The 18,770-nt window shown below is 34.5% G+C and overlaps 2 protein-coding genes across 2 annotated transcripts; both read left to right on the top strand.

Annotated features, from left to right (window-relative positions):
- The first annotated feature begins 530 nt into the window (after positions 1-530).
- LOC114173204 (protein IQ-DOMAIN 22-like) lies at positions 531-3,719 on the top strand. Its single transcript, XM_028057461.2, has 4 exons — positions 531-996; positions 2,171-2,377; positions 2,546-2,620; positions 2,797-3,719. The coding sequence occupies exons 1-4, from the start codon at positions 712-714 to the stop codon at positions 3,385-3,387; spliced, it is 1,158 nt and encodes a 385-aa protein (XP_027913262.1). The 5' UTR covers positions 531-711; the 3' UTR covers positions 3,388-3,719.
- A 4,158-nt stretch (positions 3,720-7,877) lies between these two features.
- Positions 7,878-18,626, top strand: LOC114173878 (E3 ubiquitin-protein ligase At1g12760-like). The gene is made up of 5 exons (XM_028058537.2): positions 7,878-8,671; positions 10,554-10,673; positions 16,314-16,446; positions 17,331-17,495; positions 18,165-18,626. The coding sequence occupies exons 1-5, from the start codon at positions 8,094-8,096 to the stop codon at positions 18,336-18,338; spliced, it is 1,170 nt and encodes a 389-aa protein (XP_027914338.2). The 5' UTR covers positions 7,878-8,093; the 3' UTR covers positions 18,339-18,626.
- Positions 18,627-18,770: the final 144 nt, after the last annotated feature.

Genomic DNA, 18,770 nt, shown 5'->3' on the forward strand with positions numbered 1-18,770 from the left:
TCTAGTCACACACACGAGATGAATATAAGTCAGTGTGAGGAAATGTGTTGAAAATCCCACATTGACTAAAAATAACACAATTATTTATAATATATAAGTAAGGTGCAAACTACATCTTAAATTTTGATTTTATAGAATTGAGTTAAACTTAAAATTCAACTTCTAACTATTATAAGTAATACTCCATTATTATGTAATGCTAATATATATAATATTTTTATATTGAACTTTCATAAATAAAATAAAATTGAACTAAATCATCTTTATTTCAGGGTTTTCCTTTACCTAGGTTAACGACATTATTACACCATTAAAGTGAATGGTTAAATAAATTTTCTTTTTTTTTGTTGTTATAAACTTCAAGGATATATACTCACATTTTTTATTGCTTTTCCTTGCCATATTTCCTAGTCATTAATTTTATGTTTTTTCTTTGCCTGAATACACGTGTGTGTAATAGACTTGTTGTCTACGGAAATCATTATATAAAAAGGTGAGTGAAAGAAAATAGAGAAAAAGAAAAGGATTTATTTATTGCACACGCATTATGTTAGTTCGCTCCGAACGAGTTCTTACTATGTTACTGTCTGATTTCTTCAGCTTACAGAAAAAGCCACCTTCACTCTCTCTTTCTTTTTCACAAACTCACTTCTAACGCATCTTCAAAACCCAAACCATTAGGTTAATCTTTTCCTCTATTAGACCCACTTCATGGGTAAGGCATCCAAATGGTTTCGCTCCCTTCTTGCTCTCAAAAGACCAGACTCGCCGTCCGCCGCCGCTCCCAAGGAGAAACGACGGTGGAGCTTCGTCAAATCCTACAGAGAAAAGGACCATTCCGCCGTCGACCACCACGCACCACCCGTCCACTCCTCGGTACACGCGGAAAGCGCTGATCCCAACCTTCCAGCACTCACCGCCGTCACCGTCGTCGGAGGATTTACCCGAGAAGAATCCGCAGCCGTTAAGATTCAAGCCGCGTTTCGAGGCTCTTTGGTTCGTATGATCATTCATTATATTATTTTCTGTAGACCATTAACGAAAATTTTTATGTACATTCGAGTGCGAGTACCATCTTGCATGAGGGTGTTTTAACATAATCAGTGTTTGTTTATTATGGTTAACTTGTTTGCTCCAAGAGAGTCTTCAACGTAAAGTAAAGTGTTTTATCAATTTTCAAACAAGTTAAATAAGTTTCCTTTTTGTTTGTCCTTATGTTTAAGCGGTGTTGGTGAAAGAAGGTTTGAGTTTAATAAGGAAAAAAATATGAAAGATCGTGGAAGAAGATCGTGTCGTCCTATGTTTGCAGATTTGGCTTATTGTGAAGGAGCTTCTGCTTAAAACTTGTTTGCTGCAAAACGTAATTTCTTTCTCTGAATGAACATTAATTAAAACTGATTAATCTGTTCGGTGACAGCTACTAACGCGTTTGTTTCGAAGTGCGTCAGCGTCAGCGTCTCCCTCTTTTTCCCTTGAAGCCTGTTTCTCTTACCTTCGTGTTGCCCTTTTCACCATTAAATGTGATCTTGCTTTTCACTCTCTTCACACACGCAGAGCAACGTAAAGTGTATAATAAAATTGATTGGTGTTACTTCTCATTCACTCACCTCTTTGCTTTAAATATCACCGTGAGAACATATCAAGTAATTTTCAGAAGGAAGAAAAAAAAAACAGTTAATGGATCAAAACAATCTTATAAAACTACAATAAGTTTTCGAAAAAGATTTTATAGGAAAGGAAAAGAATTTTGGTATTCTTTTGGCTTTTTTTGCGGGGTTTGTGGGGACTGATGCAAATCTAAAGGAGCAGCGCCACCCTGTAATATAAGATAGGTTTGTTTTTGATTTGTTTTTGGGTGGACTCTGACGACTTTTTCAGCTCATTAAAGTCCCATTTCATGAAGACAGTATTAATACCATTCATCACCATAACACTACTCTCCAGACATACTTCAATAATGCTCACTAATACTTTTCACTTCATTACAGCTCACACAGTGTCAATGCTACTTCTCATTCAGAAATTCATAAATTATTCGTCTTATTTTTTCCCTTCTTTCTAAAACAAATTAACATGATTTGAATTTTTTAATTGTGGAAAAAGATAATGATAAATGTTACGTTGTTTAATGAAAATATGATGATAGTTTTAATGACGTTGAATTTTGTAGGCAAGGAAAGCCCTTAGAGCGTTAAAAGGATTGGTGAAGCTACAGGCGTTAGTGAGAGGTGAGATTGAGAGAAAGCGAACATCAGAATGGCTTCGAAGGGTCCAAACACTCTTACGTATTCAGGCCCAGGCCCAATTCCGTGCTGGGCGGGCCCAAATTTTGCACTCACCTTATCGGAATGCAAACCCATCCACTGCGTACCTCCATGTAACCATTTTCAATCCTCTTTTTTCTCTGTTCTAGTTTTAATGCCTTTAAATTTGTTACGAACATTTTCATTGGATAATCAACCACATGACATTCTAAATTTTTCAATTAAATTAATGATGTTGTCCCAATGCAAATACGTTACCTTAGAATGTCTTCCATTCACAGGGATCACCAGACAAATCTGAAAGCCCCATCAGATCCGAGAGCATGAAATATGATCACTCACCATCATTACTCAAGGTATTTACACCTTCTATTCATGACTAAATTATTTGTTGTGTTAAAAATCTCACGTCTAACGTTGATAAACTAGTCTACAATAAATCGACGTAAATTTTAATTTATAAATAGGTTTTATAAAATTGAGTTAAACTTAAAATCTATTTGTTAATGAGGAAACACACTTATGATCGTAGAGAAACAGTTCAAAGTCCCGCATGCAGATGAATGTTAATGAAGAGAAATCATGGCATGAACGAAGATGGTGGTCAAGAGGTTTTAGCCTGGACGAAGAAAGATGTGTGAGGATTCTAGAAAACGATTCTGGAAAAGCACACATGACATCAAAGGGTAGAAGCCATGGTTTGGTCGGTGAAGGTCAGTGTTACAGCCCTCTAAAATGGAACGAGGTTGAGGAAAACTCATGGTGTGGTGGTGAGAACAGTCCTCGTACTTTATCCTCCTCGTCTAAAAATGGTGTCTCCAAACGAAGCCCTTTTACTCCTACCAAGAGTGATGGGTCAAAGAGCCATGGAAGTGGTTATTCTGAACCTGATTATCCGAGTTACATGGCATACACTGAATCCTCAATGGCAAAGGTGAGATCTGTGAGTGTTCCAAAGCAGAGACCCACCCAATACCAGAGGTCAACTTCATCTTCTAACAGCTACTCGCTTCATCATCATGGATTTCAATCTGGTGACTCAAAGTTGGCCACGCAAAGATCACACGCAAACTTCACTCATAAGGCTTACCCTGGTTCTGGTCGTTTGGACAAGCTTGGGTAACCTGTGCCGTATTATAAATAATGACTAACGTAAATATATGTTCTGTTGGAATGGATTTTCAATGTTTTTATGAGTTAGGAATCAAGTGTGAGTCTAAGTTTCACATTGACTATAAATAAGAAATAGAGTATTATATAAAGATAAAAACTCATAAACCTATTACATTAAGATTTTGAGTTAAAAGTGATGTTAATGTCTTACATGGTTAGACTCAAGTTTCATTAGTGTTATATCTTTCCAGTAAAACTCTCTCTGTAAAACCTAACCTAACGGTTATTGTGTTTTTTTGTGGATAATGTACCTACTGCACTACAACCTCACATTTACTATCATCATTTGTTGCATCTAATAATTTCATTGCACGGAGGACTCCTCTTTTCCGTCTTCAATGAAGAGGGGGATTTGAAAAAGTTGATATAGGTAGCATAATTTTATCTGGCATATAAAAGAAAGTAAATTAGAAGTTGAATGTTTGGTTCTTTCACAATGCAAATGCACGAGAAGTAGGGAGGAAATAAGTCGTCTAATTTTATATGGAATAAGAAGATATGTAAATAGAAGTATGAATAGGTGAGAAATAGTTGAGTGGGTCTTGTTTTAGGTTCTGGAAAAACTGAATTTAAAAACATCGAGTACTTAGATTTTAGAATTAAAAAAAATTAAAACTTATTTAAACCATTAGTTGTATGTCTCTATGATTCGTTTGTTGTTGAATGTATGGTTTGCGTCGAGAAAAAAATTGAAGTTTTGATACGCACAGAGGAGCATTTTTTTTATTTAAATTTTATATAAAAAGTAACAAAATATTTGAACTTCAATGCTTTTACAAATTTGCAAATTTGTTAGTTTCTACTTCATTTACTTCTATTTCATTTATTTCTCACGACACGAATTCTATTTTCTAACAAAATTACACAGTCCCATTTCCTTGGAATTTTCTTAATTGTTTGAGCTACTGTGAATTAACTAAACGAGTTATTAGTTAAGTTGTTTAAGTTATTTAATTATTTGAGATATTGTATTTAAGGTTAAATCATATTATTCGTTCTCATTCCTGTAAAATAATATTAAATTGGTCTTCTTCTTTTTTTATGAATTTCAATTTAGTTTTGATTTTGAAAAATCGGATGAAATCAAGTCTTTTTTGTTATGAACATTAAAAAGTTATCACATATCCTTATTTCTATTTTGTCTTAATTCAATCTCATTCTTTTAATTTAATAATTTTATTTTTTTCAAATTGAAACCAAATTTAAATTTTGTATAAATTTTATACAAATATTTTTATTAAAATTAATATTTTTAACAAGATTAAATTTATTTATATTTATTTATATTGAATTTTATTTAAAATTATTTTTAAATTTGAAATCATTCTAAAAAAATGAGATAATAAAATGATTTAACCTATATTTAAAGATAAATGGTAGTGGTGAGTTTTCTAACATATCACTTTTATTCAACGAAAATGATGAGAGATTAGAAGAAAGAAAAATGAGATTTGAGTGTTGTAAATGAATTAGGTTGTAGAACAATGATAGTTGAGATGATTAAGGAAAGATGAAGTCCAATAATTGTAGGGTGTGTGAGAAATGATGTTTTCATGCAAAATCCAAACAAGTACCCATGAAGGGTCCTTCTCTTGTAACCCTTTACACAGCATAATAAAATTCCTTCTACTTTCAACTTCCAAATCACATATTTCTTTTAATTTCTTCTCCAAAGTTATATAGTAACACACGGTTTAGCACATCAAACTCAAAACTTGTGCCCATAAAACCCTAATAATCAAAATAAAAGTATTATCATGACTCAATTACCAAAGATTCATCATCTCCACTTATAAAACAATATGCAAGTACATTTTCTTAGACATGCAAATCACTAAAAATGTAACCAACCAAAAAGAAATTTTCTCTAAACACAAAAATGATGGTTTGCTCACATCCTCTTTTGGAATCTTTAAAAAATAACAATTCTCCTATAAAACTATAAAAAGTTGTAATAAAATATATTTTAATAGTTTTTTAATCTGATAAATTATTCAAATATTATATAATTTTAGTTTAATTATTTCAATATTGATTATAAGTATTTTTTTTAAAATTGTGATTGCTATTTTCTTTATCATCATAAAAAACTATAAAGACATGTGATTAATTATCTTTCTTTACAGTGGTTAATACAAGAGATCTTTTAAATTTAGAAACGATCTTATTATACTTACAATATAATATAAATATGTGTTTGTACTTTCTATCATACTATTTTATTTAGTTGAGTTAAATTGAATGTTTATTGTAATTTTAAATAATACACATTTTAAATATTATATATATATATATATATATATATATATATATATATATATATAAAATAGATTCTCCAAAAGTAGTATGTTCTAACTACTTTTGTTGTTGGATATCATAGTTTTTCTTATTTATTTTTATTTTGCTATTATTCAACGTATCTGTATCTTCGTTCTTTTTTGTTTTCAGTTTGTTGTTTCCTTTAAACATAAGTGATTATCCTTTATTGCGAGTTTTTGTGTTGATAATAATAATTTTGTGAAGTGTTTAGTTCTACATTTCTGTATTTTTTATATTTATTTTTTAATAAATTTTAATGTGATGATAAATGATTAACAAATTTTAAAATATTAACGTAATTAAAATTTAGAGTTAATATAATACCTAATATCATCTTACTTTAAAATCATTCTTTTAATGATCCCCTTTATCTGGTATTATTGGAATCTTGAAATATAAGATATTTTTGTTACAAGAGTTATAATAATTTTATTTAAAGATATAATAAATACGGAAATAAAGAGATAGCGTGTCTATAAAAAATGAGAAATTTCATCATATATTATTATAGATATTTACTTTTCTCTATATATTGGTGATTAGTTTTTTTTTTCTCTTATTAGGTGTATTTTATAGGGTGATTTTTCTTTATTCTATACAATTAGGTGTTGAAAAATATAAGGGGTTAGTTACGAAAGCAATTTGAATATTAAATGAGTAAGGATCAAATAGAAAGAATGACGTGTACAGTAACCAAACATAGGAATGTGTGTCTCATCTCTAATATATAAAAATTTATAATTTTAAAATATAAAAAATTGCTTTTACAACAAAAAATAAGTTGAGGGATTACAAATTATTTGTGAATAGAACTATTCTCTTATTTTTTAAATTCAGGAATTGTATGGATGCTTTTGGGTAAAGAATATAATCATGTATTATAATATTAAATTCTTCTCAGAGATAAATAAACCAATTTATCTCTGAGACCAAAAATAAGTTGAATTTACATTTTAAACCAAATTGCTGAATGATGAGTTAAAATACGTTTTCTAAACCAAAAATCCAAATTTTAAAAATGGACTGAATTTTTTAAATTAAATGATGAGACTCTTGCCATTCAATTCAGTCCACAAGCTCTGTTCATATAATGTATCTTTATCTTAATTCCACTCAATATTTAAATAATTAATTTATTAAAAAAATATGTTACTATTTATTGTCGTCATAAAAGTTAGATATATTTTTATTTCTTAAATAATATGAATTTAGAAATTGTTATCCCTCGATCTATGTTTTAACTTAATTGTATTAATTTTTTCTCTTACAAATTAAATTACATTTGAGGTTAACAATTGAAATATTTAATCATTTGATTCTAACTCAAATTCAATATAAAATGTTATTTAACATATAAAAAATAAATAATATCATTAAATGAAAAATAATTATATTAATTTATCATTAAAATTTAAGAACTGAGATATATAAAAGTTTAGATTATAAAAAAATTAAATTTTACAGAACAACACACATGTTAATCCTTGTCATAAAAAAAATATCAACAAAATAACTTAGCCCTCATGAAGTTTTTAGATAATTTACCTATATTATTCTGACTAGGTCATAAATTATGTTTACATTCCTGGATACAAATATGAAGAAAAATAATTAATACTTACTTTACTTAACAATATAATTAATATCATTTACTTGTATTAATTATATCGACAAACATTTTTAAGGGTCATTAATTGATACTATAAAAAGTGAACAAGAGTAATTGAAAACAAAATCTTAGTTGATTCAAGGCACTTTTGAAAGCCATCATTAAATAAAATGAAAATACTACAAATTTATTTATATTTATATAATCTTTTTCTTCTCATAAAGTAATTTGGTACGTGAGCTAATTAGATTAAGTATTAAATGAAATCAGAATATTGCACCTAACCGTAGCATTTAAGAAAAAGCTTGGAAAGCTCAGATAAAACATGAATGAGCAATTATTAAAAACTTGACTTAATTTTTATTTATACACATGAAATGGTCTTAGGTTAATCCGAACACAAAACAGGACAAACATCACCTTAATCTCATTCCCACTTAAAAAGAAAAAAAAAAAAAAAAACATTGTCGTTGTCGTCATCACTAATCATCATTACGGATTTTATTTTGCAAATTTCAAAGTCCCATTTACAGATAGGTAAGGTATCTCTTCCGTTCCGTTCAAATCAAAACCACAATCATTCATTCCTTCAATCGCCTCTACAAAGTGCCACCTCCACCCATTTAAATTCGGTGCAAACAACAATTTTTTCATGTTCTGAACCGAGTCGTTAGTGGACTCGGCGAGTCGCTTTCCGAATCTGTGTCTCAATCTCAAGAAGCTCAAACATGCCGACAACAAGGTCTCCGAGCCCTTCTTCTGAGGACATCGTCGATTCGACGCCGCTTCTGGCCAATTCTGGCGGCTCCTCAGAGGAGCTTACCACCGGGCGTCGATTTGCTCGGCGGCAGAGGCTACGGCAGGCGGCGAGGTTCCTCCGGCAGGCGAGCGGGCGCAGAATGATGCGAGAGCCGTCGATGCTGGTCCGGGAGGCGGCGGCGGAGCAATTGGAGGAGAGGCAGAGCGATTGGGCGTATTCGAAGCCGGTGGTTGTTCTGGACGTCGTTTGGAACTTCGCGTTCGTGGTTGTGGCGGGGACCGTGTTGGTTTTGAGCGCGAGCGAAGCGCCGGGGATGCCTCTGAGGTTGTGGATTTTGGGGTACGCTATGCAATGCGTTCTTCACATGGTTTGCGTTTGCGTAGAGTATAGGAGAAGGAGGAGGAACCAACGCGCCACCTCGTCGGTTTCAGCGCAGGACAGAGTTGGGAGCAGCAGTGGAAATTTGAGTTCATCTTCGAGGGAGGGTTCTGCTTCTGGCTCTGCGCAGTATGTGTCGTTGGGGCAACTCGATGAGGAGGGTACCAGGTGAGTTTCTTCACCCTTTTTTAGATGGTTTATTTTGGGTTTTTATTTGGTAAAAATTTCGCTGATACAGATACTTGTGTTGATGGATGAAGGGTTATTAAGACTGTGATGTGAACTTTTGGAATTCCGTGTTACATAAACGAAATATAAGGTGTGAGTGAGTGTTGCCATGTTAGTCGAATTTGTGATTAAGTGTTAATGTAGGTATCGTAGCATTCTCTTTAGGAACACTTATCGTCGAAAGCTTGGATGAATTTGAAGAACTCCTGAGTCTCTCACGAATACTGAGCCATGTAATCTAATTTTCTGTTAAAGGGGTTCTTTTATTTAATTTCTCGAAGCACATGTCTAAGTGTGTATGATTATGTACCAAAAAGGATCGATGTTAAACCGCATGGGATATAACTGAGTGTATTTCAGATTTCAGCCTTCGTTCTCTTAAGCTCATTCAGCTATTGGAATTGGAAGTCGCCCTAGATATTAGAAAATAGTCCATTTAATTTTAATTATTGTCTTTAGCTTGTGTGAGGCGAAACTGCTGTTACCTTTTGACTTGGATGTTATGCACTCAAATCCTAAAAACAGTAGTCTTTACAAGAACTGGACAATCCTCCTTTCTTGATCAAGCTTTTGAGATTGAATTTTGTCTAATTCATTTCTAATACTTGTGAACTGGATCACCCTTTTGTTTAACACATACATTATATTTAGAATTGTGTTAGAAAGCGACCCTAACGGTATCCACCCCTAACCTACCTTGGTTGTGGTTTCTTGGGTTGTCTTAGTTACGGTCTAAAGGATGGTGTTCAGTCTTACATCAACTAAAAATATGAGTTCAATTCAACAAAGCTGATAAGACTTAGGTTTTGGCATGTTTAGGCGAGCTTCAGTATAAGAACTTATTATAGGAAAAAAATATGAAGAAAAAAACAAAATTGACTTCTCCATAAGTTAAAGTTAACTTATGCACAATTTAAAATTAAAATTTAGAAGAATTATGAGAGATCTACGCATTAGCTTACGAATAAGCTCCTTTTTATGGAGAAAACCGTTCAAACATACCATGAGTTCAAATTGTAAAATGGTATTAGAACAACAGAGAACGTTAGATTCATTGTTGGGCCACTTGCATTACCGCACTCCAGGTTAGTAGTCATGATGGGTGTGGCGCTTTGGAAAGTTGTCTTAGTTGCAGTACACCCCAGTCTCCCATAGTTGTAGTCTCCTTTGGGACTGCCAATTTTGTAGGTTGAGTTAGGCCTAAGTTTTAAGTAACAATTTCAAATACGCAGAACACAGTTAACTATTACAAAATTTTAACACGGAGTCTAAAAATTACAATTTCGAGAAGTACCCAGGCACTTAAATATTCTACTGAATATCTCATAGTACTTGACGTGGGACTTAAGCACCTCGCAATATCCAAATTACAATGAAATTCCAAGGGGTGTGGTCTAAAAGGATGTAGAAAGGGAACAAATAGAGCGTTATTTCATTGTTTATTATCTCTGATGTCATTCTGTACCAAACATTATTGTTGTGTACTAAAACAACAGTGTACATTGACAACACAGTCTTTCTCTTGCATTTTTCTTTTATTTTCATAGCAGTCTCTGCTCGGCCTCTCACCCAATCTTTGCCAACTCAACCTTCCACTGAATGTATTAATCGTTCCTTCAAAAATTGGATATTCCGTGTAATTTATAATCGACAGTTAGTCCGAAAATGACGAGGATTTCTTAGTTCAACAAAACATATTTTAGTTACAAACAAGATATTTTAATTTTACTATTATTTATCAATGTAACTTTTTTTTTCCTCATAAATTCTGAACAATGAAATTCTAATTTTGTGCATTAATTTGCTGCTTGTTGGTCATCAGTGTTGCAAAGCATTTGGAATCAGCCAATACAATGTTTTCATTTGTTTGGTGGATTATTGGATTCTACTGGGTATCAGCCGGTGGTCAAGAATTAGCCCAAGATTCTCCCCAGCTTTACTGGTTTGTCCTTTGAGTCTCTGTCATTCTTATTGATCATATATTTATTGTTATTTAGGTTTAATTAAGTTTCAAGTCTTTCATAAATTTTGGGTATTTTTAATTAAGTCCTTATTATTTTTTTTGTCTATTAATACTCATTTTTTTTTTTTATATTTTTCAATTGAGTCTCTCTCTGTTGTCCGATTTTTCCGGTAATTGGATGACATGGCTGTTATATTGTCTACTCATCTTGCTTATATTTCTTCATGTATTAAGAGATGTGAGATTTTATGATTAATATAAAATGATATTGTGATTAATGTAAAATAGCAATGATTTTAATTGGTTCCATTGAAAACATGTTGGGTAACAAGGGACTCTCATTGTCACCTAATGGTAATGACGGTGACGCTCCCTTGGTATTTGTAGATGATGATGTGGAAGCAATTGAAGAACATCACATTCTCATTATCAACATGTTTTTAATGAAAACTGTTGAGATGTAATATTTTATTTATCATGTATGGGATCCTTTCTTTAGGGTTAGGGTTAGGACTGGGCCTTGACTCTTTGTATTCTGCTTACTATCTTCTTATATAAACAGTAGTAAAACAGTAACAGTGTAGTTTTTCACTGTTTCATTTATCTGAAATCTCTTCAAGATGGTATCAAGAGCCAGAACATGAGTCTGGTTCATCTTCACTGTTTGTCACAGTGACTATCATCGTCCGCCGTCTTCCGCCACTGTCCGCCGCCGTCCGCCGCGCCGTCCGCCGTCGTCGCCGTCGCCGCCGGCGTGTTTACTCCGGCGAAGTCAGGGTTAGGTGCGCCTCGAGGAGCGCAACCCATCCCCGCAAGTCACGTCCCCAGAAACCTCCGCACGCGCCGCCACGCTCCGCTTCTCTCCGGCGACCTTCAAGCGCGTGTACACCACGCGCCACCGTCGTTCGTCTCGCCGGAGCCTCCTGGTCTTATATCTGCTCTTGGTTCTCTGTTTCGGTGACCATATCTTGAACCTAGGGTTTCTTCTCAAAAGTTAAGTTTTTTTTTAATGGCTTCTACGGGTGGAATGTCTCCCTCTCTATCAGCTACTCCTATTATTACCTCTGCGAAACTGAACTGGAAAAATTACTCCTCTTGGTCAGCTTCGGTGGAGTTGTGGTTTCTTGGTCAAGGTTATCATGATCATCTTGAAAAAGAGGTCTCTAATATTTCAGAGGAAGAGAAACCTAAGTGGCAGAAATTGGATTTTCAGTTGTGTGCTGTTTTATGGCAATCAGTTGAGCAAGGGGTCTTAGACATTTTGAGACCTTACAAGACATGCTTCTCTTTTTGGAAAAGGGCACAAGATATTTTTGCTAACGACATTCAACGCCTCTTTGATGCAACTCAAAGAGTAGCCTCACTCAAACAAATCAATCATGATATGGTTTCTCATATCGGAAAGGCTAGGGCTGCAGTAGAAGAATTGAAGAGTTTTTTTGTGGCTGATTCATTAGAAGATATCAACAAAAAACTTGATAAGTTTTACATGGTCTTAATTCTGAGGAGCCTACACTCGACTTTTGATCATGTGCGTGATCAAGTTTTAGCCGGTGATCAAATCCCTTCGATGGACAACTTAGTTACTAGACTTCTTCGTGTACCTACATTGGTCAAAGATGAAAGTTCAACTGATGTTTTTGAAACATCAGCAATGGTAGCACCACGAGGAAGAGGAGGAGGTCGGAGCAACCGTGGAGGACGTGGTGGTCGAAGTGGGCGTCCTCAATGCTCATATTGTAATAGAATGGGCCATACCCAAGACAAGTGTTATTCCTTACATGGTTTTCCCGATAAAGCTGCTCATGTGTCCAAGTCTGATCATTCAGAATCTAGAATTTCTGATGAAGAGTACCAAGAATTCTTGAGGTACAAATCTGAGAAATCCAACAATCCTGACCCATCCTCTTCAATGTCAACTGCATGCATCTCTCAATCTGTGGAAGGTCTTAGTCCATGGATTCTTGACTCAGGTGCCTCAGATCATGTCTCTGATAACATTTCCTCATTTTCCTCCATTTCCTCTCCCAAAAGTCCTCATTTTATTACTGTTGCAAGTGGATCCAAAGTGGCATCTCAAGGAATTGGCAAAGTTTCTTTATCACCTTCACTAAATTTAAACTCTGTTTTGTACATTCCTCATTGTCCTTATAATTTAATCTCTTTGAGTCAATTGACTCGTTCCTTAAATTGTTCTGTAACCTTTACTGCTAATTCCTTTGCTATACAGGAACATGGTACGGGTCGTCTGATTGGAGAAGGACATGAGTCACGGGGACTTTATTTCCTAAAACCAAGCTCCTCAGTATCTTGTTTTGCAACTTCATCCCCAAAACTTTTGCATGATCGTTTAGGTCACCCAAATTTGTCTAAGTTGAAGATGATGGTTCCGAGTCTCAAACACATTCAAGCCTTAGATTGTGAATCGTGTCAGTTAGGAAAGCATGTTAGATCTTCCTTCCCTAAAAAGTCTGAGACACGATGTAATTTTGTTTTTTCTACTGTTCATTCTGATGTTTGGGGACCAAGTCGTGTCACTTCTTTTGGTTTTAACTATTTTGTAACGTTCATTGATGAATTCTCTCGATGTACTTGGGTTTATCTAATGAAAGAAAGATCGGAACTTTTATCCATATTTGTGTCCTTCTTTAATGAAATTAAGAACCAATTTGGGAAGACAATTAAAATTCTCAGAAGTGATAATGCTAAGGAATATTTTTCTGCTGCGTTTTCCTCATTTTTATCTTCCCAAGGAATTTTACATCAGTCAACATGTCCTCATACTCCACAACAAAATGGCATAGCCGAAAGAAAGAATAGACACCTTATCGAAACTGCACGCTCTCTCATGTTGAATACCAATGTTCCTATTCATCATTGGGGAGATGCAGTCCTCACTGCTTGTTTTCTAATCAATAGGATGCCTTCTTCTTCTATTGAAAATAAAATTCCTCACTCGATAATTTTTCCAAATGATCCTTTGTATCGTGTTTCTCCACGTGTGTTTGGATGTACTTGTTTTGTTCATAATGTCTCTCCAGGTCTTGATAAACTTTCTGCAAAGGCTATTAAGTGTGTCTTTTTGGGATATTCTCGCCTCCAGAAAGGGTATAAATGTTATTCTCCCTCAACCAAAAGGTATTATATGTCTGCTGATGTTACATTCTTTGAGGACACACCTTTTTTCTTGTCCTCCATGGAGGAGAGTTCATCTATTCAACAAGTCCTTCCTTTACCATCCTGTGATCCCTTGGTTCTTCCTGAAACTCAACCTCAAAATGCCAATGACATTGTTCAACCACCTCTTCTCACATATCAGCGTCGCACTCCAGTGACTCCTTCCTTGCCTGAAGACCCCTGTGACTCAAATCCTTCTCCACCAGATTCTCGAATCATGGATCCTTCATCCTCTTCATCTTCTCTTGACTCCGATCACACTTGGCCTATTGCCCTTCGGAAAGGTACTCGCTCTACTCGTAATCCACATCCTATTTATAACTTTTTGAGTTATCATCGTTTGTCTCCTCCATATTTCTCTTTTGTTTCCTCCTTGTCTACCATTAAGGTTCCTAAGAATGTTGATGAGGCACTTGGTCATCCTGGATGGAGACAAGCCATGATTGATGAAATGCAAGCACTTGAACACAGTGGGACTTGGGAACTTGTCTCTCTTCCTCCTGGTAAGAAGTCTGTGGGCTGTAGATGGGTCTATGCTATTAAGGTTGGTCCGACTGGCGCTGTAGACCGACTCAAAGCCCGTCTCGTCGCTAAGGGGTATACTCAGGTTTACGGTCTTGACTATTGTGATACTTTTTCTCCTGTGGCTAAAATAAGTTCTGTTCGTCTTTTCCTTGCTATGGCTGCCATTCGCCAATGGCCTCTGTATCAGTTGGACATTAAAAATGCCTTTCTTCATGGTGATCTGGAAGAGGAGATATACATGGAGCAACCTCCTGGGTTTGTTGCTCAGGGGGAGTCTGGGTTAGTTTGTAAGTTGCATCGTTCTCTCTATGGCTTGAAGCAATCTCCTCGAGCTTGGTTTGGTAAATTTAGTCGTGTTGTGCAGAATTTTGGATTGAAACGTTGTGAAGCGGATCATTCAGTATTTTATGGTTATACTTCTCCTGACAAATGTGTTTATCTTATGGTTTATGTTGATGATATTGTTATCACAGGAAATGATATCACTAGAATTGCTCAATTGAAGAACCATTTGTTTAGCCACTTTCAGACCAAAGATTTGGGTCGTCTTAAATATTTTCTTGGTATTGAAGTGGCGCAATCAAAAGAAGGTGTCATCATTGCACAGAGAAAATATGCTATTGATATTTTGGAAGAAACAGGTCTGACAAATTGCAAGCCCATTGATAGCCCTATGGACTCAAATCAAAAATTAACAAGAGATCAAGGTGAACCTTTCTCAGATCCAGAGAGATATAGAAGGTTGGTTGGAAAACTCATCTACCTTACTATAACAAGACCTGATCTTTCTTATCCAGTGGGAGTTGTTAGTCAATTTATGCAAAATCCCCACATTGATCATTGGAATGCTGTGATTCGCATTCTCAGATATGTAAAAGGTAACCCAGGACAAGGATTGTTGTATGAGAACAAGGGAAGTACTCAAGTTGAAGCGTATTGTGATGCAGATTGGGCTGGTTGTCCAATTGATAGAAGATCTACCACAGGGTATTGTGTATTCCTTGGAGGGAACCTTGTATCTTGGAAAAGTAAGAAACAAAGTGTTGTTGCTCGATCTAGTGCAGAGGCGGAATATCGATCTATGGCTCTAGCTACATGTGAACTAGTATGGATTAAACAACTCCTTCAAGAGTTGAAATTTTGTGAAAATGAGCAGATGAAGTTATATTGTGACAACCAAGCAGCCCTTCACATTGCCTCCAATCCGGTGTTTCATGAGAGAACAAAGCATATAGAAATTGATTGTCATTTTGTTAGAGAGAAATTACTATCCAAGGATCTTGTTACAGAGTTTGTCGGCTCTAATGAACAACTTGCAGACATTCTGACTAAATCTTTAAGAGGGCCTAGAATTCAATTTATATGTTCCAAGCTTGGAGCATATGATCTATATGCTCCAGCTTGAGGGGGAGTGTTGAGATGTAATATTTTATTTATCATGTATGGGATCCTTTCTTTAGGGTTAGGGTTAGGACTGGGCCTTGACTCTTTGTATTCTGCTTACTATCTTCTTATATAAACAGTAGTAAAACAGTAACAGTGTAGTTTTTCACTGTTTCATTTATCTGAAATCTCTTCAAGAAAAACAATAAAAATCACTTGTGGCCGCTTTACATTAACCACAATACCATTTTATACTAATTACGAAGGCTTCACATTTCTTAACACGTGGAAACAAGTAAGCAAGATGAATAGACAAGATAATAGTCACATTATTCAGTTCACAAGAAAATTAGAGATCAAACAATTGAAAAATATAAAAAACTGAGTATTCAATAAACCAAAAAGTTGAAAATACTCAAATTTATGAAGGACTTAAAATTTATTTAAACCTATTATTTATTCATCTTTTGGAAAATCTGCTGATATTTTCTTATTTTAGTTAAATACTTTTGACTGAATCTACATGTGTTGCAGGCTATGCATAATTTTCCTGGGTTTTGATGTTTTCTTTGTTGTTTTCTGTGTTGCACTGGCGTGTATCATTGGTATCGCTGTTTGCTGTTGCCTTCCATGTATCATTGCACTTCTATACGCAGTTGCAGACCAGGTAAGTCATGTTTCATTGGTCATTTAGCTGTCCGGTTTTGAAGTCTGTAAAGCTATTGAAACTACTTTCTCAGAAGCTCCAAATGGAAGCACTGTATTCTGTATAAAAATGGGTAGGAAGGTGCTGAGCAGTAATCTTTGAAGTAACTTTGCAAATTTAATCATTTCAACATATATAATAATAATTTGTATAAATTTAATGCTGGAGTCTTTGCATTTGTAGAACACATGAATGGACAGATTAAACAAGTGTTAAATTGGATAGATGTTTCACAACGTTAACTAGTTTGACTTGCCCTACTACTGTACTATTGTGGACTAACACAGTGAACATGACTCATTCCTAGAGTATACAAAGGCATAATGGATTTCATAGACACGTAATCCTATTATTTAGGTGCTCTTACTAGGTCCTCTATTTTTCTGCACACCTTAGATACTGTTTATACATCTCTATTTTTCAGATTTTTCAGGTTTGTAGGCGAGGCAATATCGTAAATATTATTTCTTCTGAAACTAGAGATGGGATCTGGAGAGAAAACCCAAATATTCTTAGTTAGATTTTTTTTTATTCTTATGATAGATTCAGCAACCAAAATCTAATGGTACTTTGAGAATCCAAGGAGGGTGTTGAAGAGCTTTTCTGGTGTAAAATTAGAAAAGATTGATAAGGGATGTGTTTTAGGTGTCATAAAGAGATATAGCTCAGATATGTGTGCCATGTAACTTGATTTTCTGTGACATTAAGTTGATTGTGAATGTACCACTAATATTATTGACATGGTGAATGTTTTGTAGCATAGGAATGTTAAATGGGGGATTTCATTGTTATCTATCTATCTATTTATTGTTACTTACTAATGTCCTTGTCTGTGGAAAAAACAGGAAGGAGCATCAAAGGAAGACATTGAGCAGTTGTCAAAATTTAAATTCAGGAGAATTCAAAGCAATGAGAAACTTACCGGAACTATACAGGGTCCTGTTGGAGGAATAATGACTGAATGCCACGCTGAGTCACCTATGGAACATGCTCTTGCCGAGGAGGATGCGGTATGTCATAAATATTATGTGTGGGCGTAACCCATTTCAGTCGGTTTTATTTCTTTCGTCTCTTAATCTATATTGGGCCTGTTTGGGAAAATTGTCATCAGCATTTGTAGTTGAGAAAAATACGTAGGAAAAAATGAAATAAGTTTTTATAAGCTAAGAGAAACTTTCATATTAACTTCTCTACAAGAAGATTTTTAATTTATACACAAGTCAATTTTAATTTATAAAGAAATGTATTTCATCTGTTCTTTTTCTTCGTCTAAACGTGTTTATGGAGAAATTTACCAATCAGACTAATTGTTTTTATATATTTCAAACAGAAATCCATGTTTCAAAGAGACACTTTGTTGCATACTGTTTTTAGTGTTACTACCACAGTTTTTATATGTGTAGAAATACAAATTTGTCTTCTGATCACAAACTGCAATTTGTAAATATGTTGTTGGTATGCGTGCTTGACTTTAGGGACTATATAGGAGAGAGAGTAATACTTCAAAAGAACTAAATTGATGGTTTCTTCTCTCACCATAACCTTATAAACATAAGGAAATTGACATAATGGTTTCAGTGCCTGCTTAGATAATTTTGATATAGTAATTTAGTGCTGGAAATAATGGATGCCTTATCAGTCACTACCATTCTGAAAAATTTCTTTTAATTTTCATACAGGAATGTTGCATCTGCCTTTCCTCTTATGACGATGGGGTTGAGTTAAGAGAACTTCCTTGTGGTCACCATTTTCACTGTGTCTGTGTGGATAAATGGCTGTATATTAATGCCACTTGCCCTCTCTGCAAGTATAACATCTTAAAAAGTAGCAACCTTAGTCAAGAGGAAGTGTAGAAGATTGATGTCAGGAAAGTTTTTAGGGCCATGTTGAGGAATCTGCATACTTTTGATTCACAGTATAATAGGCACAGCTTGTTAAATACACTTTGACACAGTCCTATACAGTTGCTGCTGCTGTGTTCTGTTATCATGCATCGGTAGCTGTTTTGAGTATTTGTAGTTATCGTGGCTTCTAACTGGTTGTGTATATCAGTGTTCTTTAGTGCATACCGGCTATAATTCTCTTCAGAGGGAATTTGATTCTCATTTTTATAGCGGTTTATGTACCCATCATTCCCAAAATCTTGTGTTCATCATGTCTCACTCACTACATGTTACGATAACCTTGTGTTCATTTCAGTGTAAACAGAGAAAGGAAAACAAAAAAAGACAAATAGATTGATATTAATAATTATATATTTACGGAGTTTGTATATTTAGTGAAAT

This window comes from Vigna unguiculata, chromosome 2 (assembly GCF_037176805.1).
Source record: "Vigna unguiculata cultivar grain cowpea cultivar isolate G323 ecotype 2 chromosome 2, ASM3717680v1, whole genome shotgun sequence".
Lineage (NCBI taxonomy): Eukaryota > Viridiplantae > Streptophyta > Magnoliopsida > Fabales > Fabaceae > Vigna > Vigna unguiculata.